At 34.4% G+C, this 20377-nt stretch overlaps 1 protein-coding gene across 1 annotated transcript; it reads left to right on the top strand.

Moving 5' to 3' along the window:
- Positions 1-15954: 15954 nt before the first annotated feature.
- Positions 15955-19465, top strand: LOC120211855 (40S ribosomal protein S3-3-like). The gene is made up of 6 exons (XM_039210321.1): positions 15955-16101; positions 16286-16433; positions 16523-16694; positions 18713-18767; positions 19018-19149; positions 19229-19465. The coding sequence occupies exons 1-6, from the start codon at positions 16066-16068 to the stop codon at positions 19403-19405; spliced, it is 720 nt and encodes a 239-aa protein (XP_039066252.1). The 5' UTR covers positions 15955-16065; the 3' UTR covers positions 19406-19465.
- Positions 19466-20377: the final 912 nt, after the last annotated feature.

The raw sequence follows: 20377 nt of genomic DNA, 5'->3' as shown, positions 1-20377 counted from the left end.
GCCATGTTATAAAAGTTGCTCTTCATCTAAACCAAGATGATTCAAGCACATACGCTATGGATTGCTACACTACAGAAGTATATCGACAGACTTATGCTGAGATTGTCTACCCTATTTCACATCCTTCTGAGGGACATACCAGATGACTTACAAACAGTTTTGCCACAGCATGGACAGAAGGCTACCTGGCCGACCAAAAAGTCACGATCGTATACCGTCTAAGGGTGAAGAGAAGAAGAGATCGACATGTAGTCGGTGCAAGGAAAATGGTCTACAAGGTTGACATGTGGATCACCAGTTGCCATCACAATCATCTTTTCCTCTACCAAAATATGGATCATCATCAAAATCCAAAGCTCATATGGTGTCAAGAAAAAGGCAATCAAAATCGCATCATCTTTAAAATCCCAATCACAACTGGCTTCACCTTTTGGGACTGTTAACTTAGGTGATTTTTAAATGCAAACGTTGTATTATGTAGATTTTATGTGTGAACTTTAACATTTTTCAGTTAGGCATGTATTAGTAACTGAGTTTGAAAATTGCTATGATCTGTTCAGTTGTATCACTTAATAGACAATCATCTTAATGTCTATCGCAACGCGGAAATTACTATCGCAATGCGAAATGAAAATCGCAACGAGAGAATCGCAATGCGAAATGAAAATCGCAACGCTAATTTCGCAATGCGAAATGAAAATCGCAACGAGGGAATCGCAATGCGAAATGAAAATCGCAACGCGAATTTAATTCGCGTTGCGATTTCATTTTTGCGTTGCGATTCTCTCGTTGCGATTTTCATTTCGCATTGCGATAGTACTTTTTGCCTTCAACATAATACAGATTGAAATCAACAAAATCAACCATTACATTTCAATCAATTAAACAAGCACAAATAAGAATTATGTTAACATCATTAAACAAATTAACTTTTACAAATCACCTTTTACAATCAATTAAACAATCAAAAAATAAGCAATAATTATTAGAGAAAATAACACTTACTATTGAATCAACTTTTGCAGCCATACATCATTTTCACGCAGCTCACTTCTGAGATTAACCTGCATAAACCAAACATTTGCTCAAACAACACTTTCTACACATCTAAAACCTACAAACAGCAAATTATTAAATTCTAAGTACTTAACCAAACATTTTCATTTTTATAACGCGGATGCAGGTAGGCAGCGTCTCGTATATATCGATCTAGCCATATAATGTCGAAACCACAAGCCTACTGCAGCTCTATCTATATCGGTGGGAGGTAGATATTTATACTTCCTGTGATCAAACGGTCCAACGCCAAGCATACGAGAGGACCACAATCCCCTCTGGGTCATTTCATTGTGGTGCGGTCTCGTCTGCTAACTGTAATATTGAGCTTCTTTGGCTTCTTGCTTCCAGAACGAGTCCAATAATTTATCGCATCCAAGAATTTAGCCAAATAAGAGCTCCATCCCTTAATATCTCTTAAATCATCCAATGATATGTAATTTATCATGCTGTCATATACTATTGCCTTAAGGGATGGGATCTGAAGCTCGACGAGAAGCCAATGGTTACGTTCCAAAACAGGGATAAACACCTGCAATCATAAGTATAATTCATTCATTTGCGCACTTTTATGAATACCTTTAAACTCAATCTAAAATAAACACTAACCTTATCGACCTCCCACCATGCAGATAAAGTTTAGCTTGTCCATTACCAACGCAAATGATTCATCTCGTTGATTCTTCAAGTGAACGGCGTTAAAAGACGTCGGCATAATTGTATATCGTGTATTTCTTTTATTTTCCTTAAGTTTCCTAATTATTAGAAGACGTGACACCAACGCATCGATATTTGTTTTACAAAAAAAAGACATATATTAGTAACTTACATAAATTTACAAAAAATAATCAAATGAAAATATAGAAAAATATAAGACTTACCCCTCCATCGAAATAGCCATTGTCTTCGACCCCTAATAATACGCCACCAAGACCGATCAAGCAACAAATAGATATCATCATTGAGCTTGCATATGTCAGTGAAACACCCTGGCTTCGCTCATGTAGATAAAATCAACTGCGGTCTTAGCCCAAAGGGTGTTATCCAGAATTGTGTCCGGTAGTTGTTTCATCTCCTCTTCGATACCGGTATGGTACTGGCCGGTAACTCATACGAGAGCCAACTTGAATCTATCATGTCCGGCACGTCAGAGGGTTTCTCAAGAATCCTACATATGACGCCATGTGAATCGGGCTCTTGAATGGTGGGAGGGACATCTTCAACGATGACAGTGGCCTCTTGAACGGTGGGAGGGGACTCTCGAGGAATGATAGGGGCCTCTTCACGATAGGAGTGGACTCTTGAGGGATGACAGGCGAGTCGGGCTTCTTCTTGCGGTGTCTTCGCACTTGGGGTATACGGAGACTTAATAGCACGTGCACGCCGTCTGATGCGTGAACTCTGTCGTGCAAGAAAAACCCGACGTAAAGCACCACCTTATCGGTCCGCTAAATAAAATACAAATATCAGTAAATAAACGACATGAATTTAAACAGTGAAAACAAAGATAAATATTTCAAACTTTCAACCAAAAGACAAAACAAAGACAAATACTAACTTCACAGTGTTAAAGTAAAAAGTTTAGCAGTTTGGCAGTAACCGAATAAATTACTAAGCAATCTAGTGAAATGGTTAATTTAAGTGAAATTACGAGTAAATTTATCATCAAGTTAAATATGGAAAATCTTAAAACTTACCTCGTTGCGTAGAGTATGAACCTCATTCTGCAACGATACTACCATCTCACGTAGAGCGGCAACCACCACGTAAAGTAGACACCTCCACACATGCACCATCGTTATCAAGTAGAGTACCGATCTCCTCACGCAATGCATTGACCTCATCACGTAACTCCCTTGACTCATCCCGTGGAGGTGGAGAATAGGGAGATAGAAGTCGTGGCATCTTTGCCGGTCGCCTATCATGAGGTGATGGTGGAGAAGAGGCTCGATATGTGACGGGATAGGTGATGGCTCGTTGTAGAGGTGTATAGTCGGTCGATCAGGTGATGGCTCTCGAAGTGGAGGAAGTGGAGGATGCTCATCATTCGTGCCATCAAGAAAACGCTGACTAGCTTGCACCAATCAGTGGCAAGCTCAGCCTCCGTGGGTGTCAGTTCATTAATGGAATGTTGGCCTCCTAAAAATATAAAAACTCAAACAAAGTTAAACGTCTACTATTAATAACTTGTTTATATATGATAGTATTTTGTTAACTTACATTATTTATTGTCGCATATGGTATTAAGTCTTCCCAATCCAACAGACGTTTCCTCTTCCAGGAAATAGCCCTGGGAATATCATTTGAAGTTTTTATTGCATATGTCTTCATGGCGGGAAAGGCCTCGAATATCCAAATCTACAAACAATATAATAACAAACATTAGTAATTGTTAAATAATTAATTATAATTTTGAAAACATTATATAGAAATTCTACCTTAAAGGCCCAAACAAAGCCTGACAAAGTGTATTTGACCCATCGCCCCGCAAACTTTTGCGGTCATCAAAGGCAGACGACAACTTAGTCCAGGTAGCTTTCCATATATACGAACCCCACAGAAACAGATTCCATGCATTTAGGTCCTCTACCAATAATATTAGCTCCTGAGGAATAGGTTGTCTGGCCTCTGCCTAAAAAGCCGGCATACAAAGTAGTAGAAGGCATACTCGGACAACATCGACGTCATTCATCCGAGTAAAACCATCTTTCTTATTAAACAATTTCTTCATGTCGTCGACGTGTAAGTTCGGCTTCTCTATTGACTCATCAGGAAAAACCCTGGATAACCATGATGGGCGGGTGATATGACGAGTGTACCGGCCTACATCATCGTGTCCGAATCGTAGACCAGTGATTAAGCAGAAACTCCTTCCGCCTAAAACAAGTATACGCCGGTGGAAAATGAAACCATTCTCTTCACCGTTGTATACTGTCGGGTAGATCGCTAGTCATGGTCTGAAGCCACAAATGGGTCAAACTAGCATCTCCACCCGGATGCTGTATCTCAGCCATGGCCCGAAGCATGTTTCTTCAAACAATTTTCTTTGTGCAGGTGAAAGCTTCGAAGCAATGTAGTGGCTAGGCTAACTTATTCCTTAATGTCAATGAAGCCGAAAAAATTTCTACAAAAAAACAATAAACATACCAAGTTAGATATACCAAAAACTACACTGTCAAGATATACCAAAAACAAAACAATAAACATAAATAGTAGTTTATTCTTAAACTAAAATTTGCAACACAGTTTGTTTTGGTTGAAATGAAAATCGCAACGAGATAATGAGAATCGCAACGCGGAAATGACTATCGCAACGAGAGAATCGCAACGCGAAATGACTATCGCGACCAGACAATCACAACGCGAAATGAAAATCGCAACCGCGAAATAAAAAATCGCAACGCGAAATGAAAATCGCAATGCGATTTTTGTTTCGCGTTGCGTTTTTTATTTCACGTTGCGATAGTTATTTCCGCGTTGCGATTTTCATTCTCAAAACTATTCTTCTTCTGCATTACTTCAACCAAAAGACAAAACAAAGACAAATACTAACTTCACAGGCTAAACAATTTAGCAGTATTGGCAGCAATCGAATGAATTTAATAAGAAATCTAAGTGAAATGGTTAATATATTATTGAAATGACCAGTAAACTTATCATCAATCTCAATATGAAAAACCTAAAATAATGCAAAATTTCAAAATAAAAATAAAAAAAACTAACCCTCGGAGGTTGATTTCCATTTCTGAATGATTGTGAGGATTTTGACTGTGAATGGTTGTGAGGGATTTCGCCGGCGATGGGGACGGAAATCTTCGGAGATGGGGACGGATTTCGTCGTAGAGAGTGAGAGATGGAGATGGGACTGAGTGTTGTGATTTTGGGTTTGAGGTTATGAGTTGCGATTACTGTGGACGGTTCAGTTTCCGATTTATTAAGAAAAAATTGTGTTTGGAATTTGAAAAAAAAAATACGCGTTAATACGAATGGCCTATGTAAATCGCGTTGCGAAAGTCAGAATCGCGTTGCAAAAGTCAGTATCTCGTTGCGATTTTGTATTATCGCATTGCGATAGTAAGTATCGCATTGCGATTTTCCCAATTCGCGTTGCGATTTACTTATTCGCATTGCGAATTGGGAAAATCGCAACGACACTGTATACCATCGCAACGCGATTTCCAACTATCGCAACGCGAAATGCAACGCGAATTTGCGATAATGGAGATCGCGTTGCGAATTAGCGATCGCATTGCGATTTTGTTGGTCATTTTGGCAAATCCGGAAAAAGTTGGTTAAAATCGTATATTATATGGGATTTTTGGTCACTGAGGTTATTTTCTCTAAAATAAAAGAACTAAAGTGTTGAATTGAATATATTACAAGGACGAATGCAAGGGATTGACCAATTTCGAAGGCAAATATACTAGAAACAATATTAGACCGACAGGTTTTGACAAGAATCCGATAGATCATGTCGGATTATTTCTAAAAAGAAATATGGATTCGGGTTAAGTTGGGTTTTTTAAAATATAAGTTCGGGTTGAATCGGGTTCAGGTGAAAAATATCCAACAAGACCATACCCGAAATATAATATAAAATTACCTTATATATTCATGGACAATTGTAAGAATACACCTCTTTATATTATTATTTTTTCAATTAAATCTCTCTTTATTAAATAAAATTAGTAATTTTATATTATTTTAGGTCGAATCAAAGTCAAATTTTATCTTAAAAGTCGAGTCACGTTTCTGTTGGAGCGTATAAAATTTTCACATCGAGTCGGGCGGGCTAAAACCTTACCCATGTCTACCCCTAAACAAAATACCAATTGCATATAAAACAATACTAAAAAAATATCCATCCCTAAACAGAATACCAATTGCATATAAAACAATACTAAAAAAATATCCATCCCTAAACAGAATACCAATTGCATATAAAACAATACTAAAAGAAAATGCTGTTAAAAGACTAGAACTCTAGACCCCAATATAAACTCAGAGCCATGAGACCTACGCGCTAGCCCACTGCGCCACCACCCCAGTTGTTTAGCCGAATGCATATTTAGCGTTTAATTACGTTTTTAAATCAGTTTTAAAAGTGGTATGTTGCAATTTTGAGATTCTACATCTTTTCTTTGTCAAACTCATGCATGTTGTGAGTTTATATTCCATATATTGATAGTATATATTTTTATCTAAGACTAACTAAATAATGAAACGTTATTACTAAATTTTAAAAATAATTTGAATTTTATTTTTGATAATATTTTTTCCTGATTTATTGAGAATACATAGAATTATTCACTTTCAATTTAATATCATGAAAATATTGTGTTAGTCCGAATATAAATCCATATCCAAAGTGTGTGACTATCTCTCTCAATCAGAGATGTTCATTATTGCATGAACTAACTTATCTTAGTTAGTTAAAGGAATCGTTGTTCTTTCTAGAGGTCACGGGTTCGAGCATCAACAACTGTAGTCGGGTGATTGAGTGTTCATTGTCAAATGATTGAAAGTATTTAAAACATATACTACTTTGTAATCACATTAGCTTAATAAAAAAATATTCATTGTTAGATTAAAATCAAGGGTAAATTGTGCGTTTAGTATCTAAACTCTTAGTTTTGGTCCATTTTATTTCTTAAACTTTCAATAATCATACTTAAAATTTAGTTTTTGTTTCATTTTAATACACAGTTTAAAACTTGACGTTAAGTTTTAAATTTTTTTTGAAAGTTTAGGTAATAAAACGGATTAAAACTAATAATTTGGATACTAAACGCGTTAAATTTTTAACAACGACACCACTGTCGATAATTCTCGACGCCATTGGAGCCCACGCTCTGAAGCTGAGAGTTATGGGAATGGGAATTTGGACGCGAAAGGAAGTCATCGTCGTCGAATGGCTACATCAGCTCATGCTTGACTGGAGTAAGATTTACTTGAGAGAGAGAGTGAAAGAAGAAAAAGATAGAGAAGAAAGAAGAGAAAAAGAAGAAGAGTTGCGTGGGACGTGGATTTTTTAAAAATATTTCAATTGTCACGTAAAACTTTCGTTAAAGGCTAATGGAAATTAATGACGTAAGAACTTAAATCGAAAAAATCAATAACATAACAGATCAAACACACTTAATTAAAAAATCGCTATTAAGTTAAATCGAATAAATCGATAACATAACAGATCAAACACACTTAATTAAAAAAATCGATTATCAAAGTCGATCAGACCTAAAACAAAGGGGTGACATAGTTTACCCTTTAAAATTTTATATTGACTTCAATTATATATATAGGCAAAATCTAATTATACTCTGTAAAACTCTTTTAGGTAGCGTTTGGTTGGATGGAATCTCTTGGAATTGGTGGGAATTGGAATCCAATTTCACCACTTTCCTATGTTTGGTTCAAGTTTTTCAAGGGATCAAATGAGGGAAAGTGAAATTCATAAAAAAATGGATGAAATTCAATTCCCTTGTTGGAGGGAATTGACATTTGACCATACTACCCTCATCAATCATTTGGTAACTTATTCATATATTGAATAAAAATATTTTTTTTATTTCGGGTCGGGTTTCTAATTCATATATTCGGGTCGGGTCGGGTGAAACTTTATTTTAGTCGGGTCGGATCGAGTTTTTTTAAGTGTGATATTCGGGTCGGGTCGGGTTCGGGTTTATGGTGAAAAAAACCGGACCGACCCGAAATTATATATAATTCGAGTCGGGTCGGATTAAGTCACTGTTTTTATTAAATAAAAATAATTTTTTATTATTTCGGGTCGGGTCGGGTCGGGTCGGATTTCTAATTCATATATTCGGGTCGGGTCGGATGAAACTTTATTTTGTTCGGGTCGGGTTTTTTAAGTGTGATATTCGGGTTGGGTCGAGTTTTTTTAAGTGTGATATTCGGCTCGTGTTCGGGTTTAGGGTGAAAAAACCGGACCGACCCGAAAATATATATAATTCGGGTAGGTTCGGATTAAGTCACTGTTTTTATTAAATAAAAATGATTTTTTATTATTTCGGGTCGGGTCAGATTTCTAATTCATATATTCGGGTCGGGTCGGATGAAACTTTATTTTGTTCGGGTCGGGTCGGTTTTAAGTGTGATATTCGGGTCGAGTCAGGTCGGGTTCGGGTTTAGGGTGAAAAAAACCGGATCGACCCGAAAAATATATATAATTTTACCTTATATATTTAGGAATAATTACAATAATACCCCTCTATATATAATTTTGTTCAATTAAGTCAATGTTTTTATTGAATAAAAATAATTTTTTATTATTTTGAGTGTCGGGTCGAGTTTCTAATTCATATTTAAATAAAAATAGTTTTTGGTATATTTTTTGGTAACTAATTAACATACTCGATTGGAATGTATCGAAATATTGCTCAACTTTGGTAACTTATTAACATATTTGATTGCGATGATTTTTTATAATGTTTATTAACATGATTTTTATAATTTATTGAAATGAATAATCAATCAATAAAATGAAAATTTAATATTTTTTTAATTTTTTATAATATATTACTACATGTAAGTTGTAAAATAAAATAAAATAAAGTAAAAAAAGAAGGGCAATTCTGTCATTTTACATTACTTAAATCAAATTCATTTGACATGTCTGCGAACCAAACAGAATATGGAATTGGATTTCAATTCCTACAGATTCCAATTCCTTCACATATTCCAATTCCCTCATAAATATTCCAGCGAACCAAACGCCACCTTACTGTTACACATTTTAGAATCATTGGATGATAGAAATTAAAGGTTGAGATTAACAGTAGAAAATGAGATTATGTTCACTGGGAAAAAACAATGAGTTAATATTCGTCTTTGATTTCCCTTAATCCAACAATCCTAAAAAAATATAAAATAAAAGAGTTTTACACGATATATATATATATATATATATATATATATATATCTAAATAAAGATTAAATAGTATTTATGAGATTATTTCTCCCTAAAGTTAAAGAGAAAATGTATATTACATACAACATTTCTAAATTATCAGTTAAATCTTAAATTGTTTTACAGATTATAAAATACTATAGTCAAATATTTAAAAATAATAGCATCGTATTAATTAGATTTTTTTATTAATTTAATTGGTTTTTAACCATGACAACTTAATCTTATTAATAGTGAATCACCAACGTACTCAAGCAAAAGTAAATAATATATCTAGAAATACGAAGAAAATTAAAATTATTCATTGAGAATGACAATTAATAAAAAACCCAATAACCTTCATATAAACTCTTTTCTTTGTCGAATGAGACGCTTAACGAAATGATAAAGGAGTGGAGAGCGAATCAAATAATTTGACAGGCTGTTTCGCTACAACAATTCTAATTATATCTGCAAACAACATTTTACCAAAAGAGAGAATCTGACTATACGTGACCACTAACTAACCAATCAGAAAATAAATATCGTGATGATTTTTGTACGAGAAACAAAATGACTGCAAATATATGCGAAAAAACATACCGAAAAATATAAAGATCGTATCCACAAGAGCATAGGAATCGCATGCCACAAGAGTAAAGAAAAATCATGTCACAAGAATAAAGATACTTATTCAAAATTAAAAATATCTAATAAAAATATAAAAATATACTATAAAAAATAAAAAAAAATTAATATTATATGACGATCAACAACTGATATTAAAATTAAATAAACATCAAAGAAAAAGAAGAATATAACACAAATTATTAAAAAAATATAAGTTGAGAGAAAAGAGAGGGATATAAAGTCGTATGATTTATTGAGAGGAAGTTATTACAAAAAAGTAAAGCTACAATGGCAGAAAAACAAAATAAAATGATTCAAACAGAGCATAAAACGATACGGTTTAAGTACCATAACCAAGTTATCTTGGGATGTATCAGGTACGATAGTCTTAATATACGGTTAAAGAAATATATTGTCATAAATATTAATATTTTTTTTTAATATTTCCGGTAAAATGCTACCTAAAATATTGTTTTTCTAAAAAAAAATATTAATATTTGGTGCTACCTAAAATGTTTAACATTTCTAGTAAAACACTACCTAAAACATTATTTTTTCTACCGAAAATGTTAATATTGAGTTTTACCGGAAATTAGTTAGCGAAATTAATATTTTCGGTAAAAAAAATATTGTTTTAGGTAATACTTTACAGGAAATGTTACGCTTTTCCTTAATCGTATATTAAGGATGTCGTATAACAGAACCACCAAGTGTTCTTACCATAAATATACACAAATGTGAACTACGAGCATTAAACTTTGAACTCTAAATCTTAAATATTAATCTCCGAATATATTTATATCGTGATTAAATAATAAATCTTAAATAATTATCGAATCTTAAATAGGGAACCCTAGATATAGTTAACACCATATTTAATTTCTAAACTTTAAATCTTAAATCATGAATATATTTCATACCATAAATTCTAAATCTTAAATCTTAAATATATTTCATATCATATTTAAACCGTCATTTAATGTTCAAACTAGCATCTATACTGACGTAATAATTCATTAATAAAATATTAATATTTTAAAAATTCAATCGAGACGTTTCGAAGTTTAAAACGAATATTCGATAAGCATCATCGGTTAGTGTCAAAAAGGTCGAATTTAGTAAATAAATAATTAAATAAATAAAAGGCCAGAATGACGTTTTTTTGAAGTTCTTCACCTAACTAACTTACAAATATGGAAGGATCGAGGAGAACAACAGTCGTCCTCCTAAAAATTTAAAATTATCATAAATTTGAGATAATTTTTTATTAATAATATATTTTGTTTAAAATTTTAAAATTTATCGTTTAATATAAAATCTTGAGCCCATCTTTTGCTTACAAATCAATAAGTAACGGTCGGTGTTAGGTTCGGTGTTTTCTCATTCCTCTTTAAAGATTTCGAATTCTCTTTTTAGTCTTACGCTGCTCAAATGCCCCAATTCCCATTTATGTTTTCTCCATTGCAAGACATGGAGTAGTTGTTTTAAGGTTCTGCAAATACTTGTGATCTTCAAGCTCTGCAAATGAAGAGGTAAATCATTTTTTTATTTCTCTGATTAAATTTGAATTTTCTTTTCAGTTTAAATTATTCGACGATTATGCGAAATCTTATCGAATCTGAATTCGAGTCGGATTAAATTTTGAGTCGGATAAAAGATTATCCGATACAATTTAAAGATTAATTTTTTTAAAAATTGTACATGGACCTTTGATCTATTCAAACCTTTTTATGTTTGTTTTATTTTGGTATGAAGTACATTAGATATTACTAAACTATATTTAAATTATTGTTTTGGTCACTAATTTTCAAGTTATAAAATAGTTATCAGATGAATAAATGTACAGAACCTTTATTAAATTAATCATTGAATTTATTGAATTATTATTAATATTATTACAACATTACAAGGATTATTTTATGACAGTTTGATGATTTTAATGGTTATTTTAGAATTCTTAAAAGTTTGGTGTCAAAATAACATTGCATCATAGTTTAGTGGTTGCTGATATACTTGGGAATCTCACGTTTCCCCGTTTGGTTGGCAGGGAATGTCATTCTCGGTAATCTTACATTATCAATAGTAGATTTTTTGGTATATTACCGGGAATGTCATTACATCCCTTTCCTTAGGTATTGTTGATTTATCGGCGTTTTGAACTAAAATGCCTTTAATTTTTTTTCTTTCAAAAATATCCTTATTCTGTCATTGAATAATAAAAATTCTACGAATGTTAAATTATAAATTTATCCTTAAACTATTTTAGATTTACAAAAAAAAATCTATAATTAAAATTTTATATGAAGTTCATGGGTAAAATAAAATTTTACCCTTTCATTAAACCTTTTATATTTTTACTTTTGTAAAAAAATTATATAAATTTTATGAATTTAATTTTTTTAAAGAAAATATAAATATTTTTATTGTTAAAAAAACAAATATATAATAAGGATAATTTGGTCAAATATATATTCCAATAATCTTTAATTCCTTTAACCAAACACGGTAATCTTACATTCATGCTAAACTAACCAAACACAAAATACAACATTCTCAGTAATCCTATTCCCTGGTAATCTTTTATTCCCACTAGTAATCTTACATTCCGTAAATCAAACGCACCCTAAAAGTCTAATAGGAATAGGCATAGGTATTTGACCCGAACATATGGGTTTTGATTTCAGATTTTTTGAGTAGTCCGGTTTTTTGAAGGATAAGTTCGGGTTGATTTCGGATTTAGGGTGAAAAGTACTAGACCCGAGAATAATAGTATAATTGATCTTAATATATTTAGGGATAATTGCTTTGATACCCCTTTATCTATATATTTTCTCAGTTATGTCATGATTTCGCCTAATAAAAATGAGAATTACATATATGTGCGTCGGCTTAGATGCGAGTTTTTACTTTAGAAATTAGGTCAAGTTTTAGGTCGGATGAAATTTTACCTAATAAAAATTAGGACGGATAGAAAGGATGTTACTTGGATCGGATTCGGGTGGGCCAAAACTCGACCCATAACCATCCATGCTCAGTAATACAACTCCCTGGAATTTATTGTTTTTCAATGCAGGAAACGGTAATTTGTCATCAACTGAATGAATCAAGGAGACAAGACATTGGCAGCTGAGAGACATTACTATCATGTCGGATGATTATATGAAAGTTCAAAGGAGACCACTCATGGAGTTCTAACTTGTCCCCTTTGTCAAAACCTTTACAGAGAAGCAACTACTATATGTGTCTGCCTCCATACATGTAAGTATTTCCGAATCGGGTCGGTTTCGGATAGGATCGTTTGAATCGAATCCGTTCGTTGACATCGACATTGTACTGTGTCCTACAGTTTGCAAACAATGCATCTATCGGAAACTCGAGGAGGAGAACCGAAATCACTGTCCTGTCTGCAATGCCGATCTCGGTTCCTTTCCCGAAAAAATGTTTAGGTAATTATATATCGACATCAGTTATACACACGCGTGCGCGTCGGATGATTATATGAAAGTTCAAAGGAGACCACTCAGGAGACAAGACATTGGCAGCTGAGAGACATTACTATCATGTCGGTGATTATATGAAAGTTCAAAGGAGACTCATGGAGTTCTTAACTTGTCCCCTTTGTCAAAACCTTTACAGAGAAGCAACTACTATATGTGTCTGCCTCCATACATGTAAGTATTTCCGAATCGGGTCGGTTTCGGATAGGATCGTTTGAATCGAATCCGTTCGTTGACATCGACATTGTACTGTGTCCTACAGTTTGCAAACAATGCATCTATCGGAAACTCGAGGAGGAGAACCGAAATCACTGTCCTGTCTGCAATGCCGATCTCGGTTCCTTTCCCGAAAAAATGTTTAGGTAATTATATATCGACATCAGTTATACACACGCGTGCACGCGCGCACACGAATGCAGTGTGACTATCGACACCGTTTCATGTACAGAAACAACCATAACTTGCGGAAGCTCGTAACGCAAATTCCCCCCCTCGAGAAAACGAGTGAAGATTTCGGCATACGGACGGAAGGTGACATTCATTCTATTAACAAGAAACAGGTACCATTCTTCTCTTACATATTGTCTCTTGATGTTAAAACAGTTTTATGCATCTCATAGTACGTTGCGTTACGTTCCGGTTCTTTTCGTGTATCAGAATGAATTAATCGATTTGGAAATGCCCGGAATTCATAATGATATGTCGGAACCTACGGCGCGTGCGTTTTCTCTCGGAACTTACGAGACTAAGTTTGATGTACAAGTGAAGAGGAGGACAATGAGAAAGCCCTGCAGATTGCTTGCAGGCCAAGGAGAGGACGGTTTTAAGATTGACGCCGCGAATGAGATGTCAAAACTCGATGCAACGGGTCTTGGGAAGTCGGTTGATTCGACTAATCTATGTGTCGAAACCATATATCTAAATCGACATCCTGGTTATTCTCGACGCCCTGTCTGGTTTTACTTGCTTGCGTCTCAAGAAAAGTAAGAAACATCAGAATGACTAAGCCTTTTTTATGCTTTTCTTGCTCTGAGTTACAAAGTTTTCCTCTGTTTATTTCAGGGAAGACATGGCATTGCCTCAGATACCGAAACCTTTTATCCATACCGAGTAAGTTTAAACGTTTTTCCGAATCCGAGTACTTAACAGGGATTCCGGATTTGAGTTAATGTATGTCTGCAATGATTCAGGAATGGAGATCTAGCGGTATCCTTTGTGAACAAGTACCTTGCAGGGAAGCTAAACCTCGAACATGAATCCGAGGTAATGCCGTACGCATAACGATATACGATCTAGGATAATCACTCGATTCCGTTTTCAAATACTCGAGCATACGCTTTGAATGCAGGTAGAAGTCATGTGTTTCGGCCATCCATTGTTCCCAGACTTAACACTAAACGACCTGATCGAGATATGGCTAGAGGCCATATCATGTATGAAACCGGCACGGGTGAGAGGCAAGAACCCCGACAGCAGAAACTTTTTGATGGAATTAACGTATAGAAGATCGAACCAGCGGTGCAAGTCGTCGTGAGTTCGGATTCGGAGAAAATTATGGAACCTTTCTGTTGGTGCTAGTGACCGGACATTTCTAGACCATACTCGTGTTCTGTCTTCAGTTGTTGTGTTGGTTCATAAATGGGTGTTGAGTTCTTTAGTTTTTTGCCTATTGATATCAAGTCAGCGAGTTGGGTCATTTAAATAATTGCAAACTCAGTCCTCTAACAACAAAGGGGATTTATTATAAAAAAAATAAGTTTTTTAAAAATAATTTTATTAGTTCATAAAAAAAAATTGTGTTGAAAGAATCACTCTCATAATAAACATTTGTAATGTTTGATTTAAATTAATTAACTAATAAATTAAATATTGATAATTATAAAAAAGATAATGAGAATTTATCACAATTTTAGGGATTTCTCTTACAAAAACACAAAAAATTGAAGGTTAAAAATATCAAAAGATAGAGACTTGAAATTGTGATTGATAGAGATGTTTGATGAGTTGAGCTGCTCAAATTCGACTCGATCAAAATTTGATTAATGTTTAATTAGTGTTGACTCGACTCGAACTTGATACAAGATCTTAACAAGTTGAATTGAATAAGGTCTAACTCAACTCAATAAATCCGCGAATAGTTCGTTAAATTTTTAGTAATCACCTTAAAATTATTTCATTCAAAAGCAAAAAGTCAAAATAATAATTATTAATTTGCTAGATATTAAGAATGATGATAAATTGCTAACTAATAGTTATTATAATTTATTAATATAATAATTTTTTTATTTTATTATCTATGGTACTTACAAGTGGTAGTATTTGTTCTAATTTATTAATTTTTCTATTTGATGTATATGTGAATTGTTACTTTAGAGTTTAAACTTTGAAATTGTTTCATGGACTGTTTTGATAATTTTTTGATTAATTTTTGTTAATTTATGTTTATATTAAGTTATATATAATATTAGCAGATTTTAACTATAGTTTAAAACATAAGATAAAATTTTAATGAGTTTAACGAGCAACGAGTCAAGTTTTACAACAATTTTTTAAAGAGTACGAGTCGAACAACATTTTAACAATCTTAACGAGCTACGAGTCGAGTAACATTTTAACAAACTTAACAAGCTACGAGTCAAGCAATAAAATTTTTGAAAGAGCACGAGTCGAGCACTGTCTAACTCGCGATCGGCTCGTTCGATAAAACCCTTAGTGATTGATCTTTTAGAGTAATTGGGCCGTTTATCTTAGCCCCAAATCCATGCAATCAAGAAACCCTACACCTAACGCTAAAAGAAGGCCCATTCAAAATAATAATAATAAATAAAAACCCTAGCCACAAATCACTATATTTTGCTACACCTGTAAGGCCTTTTCTATACCCACTTTTTAGGGTTTGCAAGCTTCAGCCTTCGTTAGATCTCTGCATTTTAGCTTCTTCTCGCCTCTTCCACCTAAACCCTAAAACCAAACATGGCTGCCGCTGCTCAAATCAGCAAAAAGAGAAAGGTATTTTATTCTACCTTCCTTCCTTTCTTCTTCTTCTTCTTCTTCTTCCATTTCTTCCATGTTTCTCCAATTCGTTTTATTGAATTTCCATTATCTTCCTTTCTTCTTCTTCTTCTTCTCTTCCATTTCTTCCATGTTTCTCCAATTCGTTTTATTGAATTTCCATTATTTTTCATGTTTTCAGTTCGTCGCCGATGGAGTCTTCTTCGCGGAACTAAACGAGGTCTTGACCAGGGAACTGGCCGAGGATGGATACTCTGGGGTCGAAGTTAGAGTTACTCCCATGCGCACTGAGATCATCATCAGAGCCACTCGCACCCAAAATGTTCTTGGTATTTTTCCTTAAGAATCTTACTTTATGGTGATGGGATTTTCCTTTTAAATATGGGGATTTTAATGTGTGATTAATTGGGGATTATAGGTGAGAAAGGAAGGAGGATCAGAGAGCTTACCTCTGTGGTTCAAAAGCGATTCAAGTTCCCTGAAAACAGTGTCGAACTTTACGCCGAGAAGGTCAACAACAGAGGCCTTTGCGCCATTGCTCAGGCTGAGTCCCTTCGATATAAGCTCCTCGGAGGCCTTGCTGTTCGAAGGTATATACTCGTAATCGAATTGTTTATATAGATTTATTACCTGTTTATGCTGTACTTAATTGTTCTATGTAATATATGGAATAGATTTTAATGATATGGTTTAGTTATACAATGTCATCTACAAAGCAGATTGGTGTTTCGATATAAGTTATTGTGTTGGAAGGTGACAACAGCAATTTAATGATATTTCCTATGTTTCGTTAATGCCTGCTGAAATGCATTTCATTTTCACGAAGGAGCCTTAGATCAGGGAACAACGATGAATTTTTCTTATTTTTTGATTTCCCATTGTGATATGGATTGTATTTTGTATGTGTATATGATGTGTTTTCAAAGTGATGCTTTCATTTGTTCGTGCTTTGGTTGAGTTGATTTCTCCTTGCATTTTGTTTCTAGATTTTGTCATCTGCAAAGCAGATTGTTAATTTGCTACCAATTCTTGTGTTGGGTGATGACAACAGCAATTAGATGATATTTCCTCTGTTTTGTTAATGCCTGCTGAAATGCATTTCATTTTCATGCAGTAACATAGTGCAGGGAACAATGTTGAAATTTTCTTATTTTTTAATTTCCCATTGTGATATGGAATGTATTTTGTGTTGTGTATATAATGTGTTTTACAAAATGAAATCTTGCACCTGTTCGTGTTTTTGTTTAATCGGTTACTCCTTGACATTTTGGTTTTGGATCTTGTCATCCACAAAGAAAATATGTTGTACTGATTTTGTGTTGGAGGATGACCGGATCTTAGTTTTAAAAAGCGCGCCTAGGTGCCGAAAAATCGCCTCCGGTATCACAGGCGAGGCAGTGAATGGCGGGCGGGCGCTTCCGGCACATTTCACGCTTTTCCAAGTTGGCGCAGGCGCTGCGCTTTTTGCGCCTATGGGATGTGCTTCCATCTCTGTTCTCCGACCGGAGAACGGAGGAAGAGCACCGGAAGGGACGGCGGCCAAGTTAAGGGATAGGAAGAGGTTTTCTTATGGTTTCTTTCAAAGAGGAAGGTAAAAGTTGATAAAAGAAAAAGAGAAAAATAATTACCTTAAGAGATGAATGGATTATATAAAGAAATGTTTAACCTAGTAAACTGATATTTTAAATTAAAATCATTTGTTGAGATTACTTCTAGTTAATGATGATAGAGATTACTTTTAAATTTTCAAGAATTTAAAGAGAAACTTTTCAACCACATTAAATATTATTAGTTATAATTGCTTTTAAATTAATAGATAATGACTGTGCAACAATAAATTTATGGGGTATTTGTTTTCATTGGAAGTTGTAATTTATGCTTACATTTTTATTTGGGAATATTCATATGCTGGAACTATGGTTGTTTACGCTATTAGTGTTCAAGTTTGAACTATGCTTTCTTATATTGATTTATGTTTTGTTATGTTAATGTCTTGTTAGTGTAATTATATTGAATATTTAACCATCTATCATATGATTATCATATCATTTTGAGTATAAAATATCTTATATAATTAATTTAAAGGGTTTTTAGTATAGAAGTGCCCTTCGTCCTGCGCCCCGCGCCTAGGCTCCAGGGTCCCTTGTGTCTCGTTGTGCCTTGCGCCTTTTAAAACTAAGGACCAGATTGATCCGATGGTTTTCATACATTTCCATTTGGGAGGGTACATCTTCACGTTTTTCAATCTTGATTATCCAATGTGATATTGAATTTTTTTTGCAAATCCTGTGTTCATAGATGTTAAATGGATTGATAGTGCGAGTGTATTTTCAAAATGAATGTTTTCATTTGTTTGTTTTTATTTTAGCCGGTTCATCACTTCTTTGACTCTAGATTTTGTCATCTATAAAGCAAATAGGTTATTCTTATGCCGATTTTGTGTCGGAAGATGACAAGATCTATCCAATCCTCCATTACCATCATCCCGTATGAAGTCCAATGGTTTTCATACAGTAACATTTTGGAGGATACAATTTCGTATATGACATCAATTTGTCGATTCTTGTTTGTGTATTCAAAGCTGAATGTTGTGTGATGGTTTGCACAGGGCCTGTTACGGTGTGCTTAGATTCGTCATGGAGAGTGGTGCTAAGGGCTGTGAGGTTTGTACCGCAGTGGATGTCGGCATTATAACATTCATGGTTTTATAGGTTTTGATTATGCTAAGAATTGTACCATCACTTTCTTTTGCTACAGGTTATTGTTAGTGGAAAGCTAAGGGCACAGCGTGCCAAATCTATGAAGTTCAAAGATGGATATATGATTTCTTCTGGTCATCCGGCATTATAACATTCAGGGTTTTATAGGTTTTGATTATGCTAAGAATTGTACCATCACTTTCTTTTGCTACAGGTTATTGTTAGTGGAAAGCTAAGGGCACAGCGTGCCAAATCTATGAAGTTCAAAGATGGATATATGATTTCTTCTGGTCATCCAGTGAATGAGTATATCGACTCTGCTGTCCGCCATGTTCTTTTGAGACAGGTTTATTGTCAGTGTATTTACTCGACTAAGCTCCCCTTTGATTGCCTTTTCTCATTCAATCCATCTGTTTCGAACACAGGGAGTGCTGGGTATTAAGGTGAAAATCATGCTTGACTGGGATCCCAAGGGTAAGCAAGGCCCTACAACTCCGCTCCCGGATATTGTCACAATCCACCCGCCTAAGGAGGACGAAGTTATGAAGGTCGAACAACCAGTTGTGCCGACTGAGATTGAACTTCCTCCGGTGGTGGCTTAAAGCCGACAATTGTTGTTATAATCATCCGGTTGATTTTGGAGTATGTTTGTCTTTAAAATGACCTCTGCTGGATAGTTCCTTTGAAGATTTTCAAATTTTGTTATACTAAGAAGTTATTGCTTTATAATTTTATTGAAGGATTTCTTATTATATGAGATTTATAATAACCTTTTAGTGTCTGCTGATAATTGTTTGTAATTCTTTTTTCTATATTATGATAGCAACATGTTAATCGACTTAATATTAAATCGATTTTAAAGAGAGATTTTAGTGTGATATTTGCATCAAAAATTATGATTCAGTTGATTAGATTTACTCTCCTTATTCATAGATAATTAATGAATTTATTCATCTTCTACCCAAAAGGTTTCGGACTGATTCGGATTTTAGCAACGACTAATGAAGTTCTGGATTTCTGCACGACACACAAACGAGACATGTTTTATATTTGTAAATCGAATTACTCGATGGTTGGAAATGGTTAACGACAAAGATAGGCATGTCTATGCCCGGTTGAACCCTTTACAGTAAGAAATCATCCAAATCCGACGGCATTTGAATTGTATTTCAGTTGCAGATTACTCCAACCGGCAGGAGTTTCGAAAACCAGAGCAGGAACTTGCTTTCGAGCTTAAGTACTAGAAAGGAAGCAAGCATCAACATGGGATCCTGTCATCCGGAGACATTGGTGGAGAATATGAACACACGGTTTGTTTTATCAATCGTCGAAGATGGGAGATGAAGTTTGGCAGCTGCCAAGGTGCAAGCATGAATTCTTTTCATGATGATGTCGTGCCTCGATGGATACGGTAAAACTCATTTCAGAGCTCTAACTGGGGACATGGATTATAGCTAGCGAGCCATGTTGCTTCCCATTTTGTACATAGCACTCTACAAAACCTTCCTTCTAAAACCGATAATTGCAGTTCATATTCTCGTATTCTTGAGTCGAACACGAGTGTTAGACGCATG

This window comes from Hibiscus syriacus, unplaced genomic scaffold (assembly GCF_006381635.1).
Source record: "Hibiscus syriacus cultivar Baekdansim isolate YM2019G1 unplaced genomic scaffold, ASM638163v2 tig00109987_pilon, whole genome shotgun sequence".
NCBI classification, from domain to species: Eukaryota; Viridiplantae; Streptophyta; class Magnoliopsida; order Malvales; family Malvaceae; genus Hibiscus; species Hibiscus syriacus.
This window is presented reverse-complemented; position numbering and strand designations above follow the sequence as displayed.

Excerpts from the sequence above, each read along its gene's own strand:
- LOC120211855 (XM_039210321.1), top strand. The coding sequence starts at position 16,066 with ATGGCTGCCGCTGCTCAAATCAGCAAAAAGAGAAAG. Across the intron at positions 16,434-16,522 it reads TCGCACCCAAAATGTTCTTG|GTGAGAAAGGAAGGAGGATC; the intron begins GTATTTTTCCTT and ends TGGGGATTATAG. Across the intron at positions 16,695-18,712 it reads GGAGGCCTTGCTGTTCGAAG|GGCCTGTTACGGTGTGCTTA; the intron begins GTATATACTCGT and ends TGGTTTGCACAG.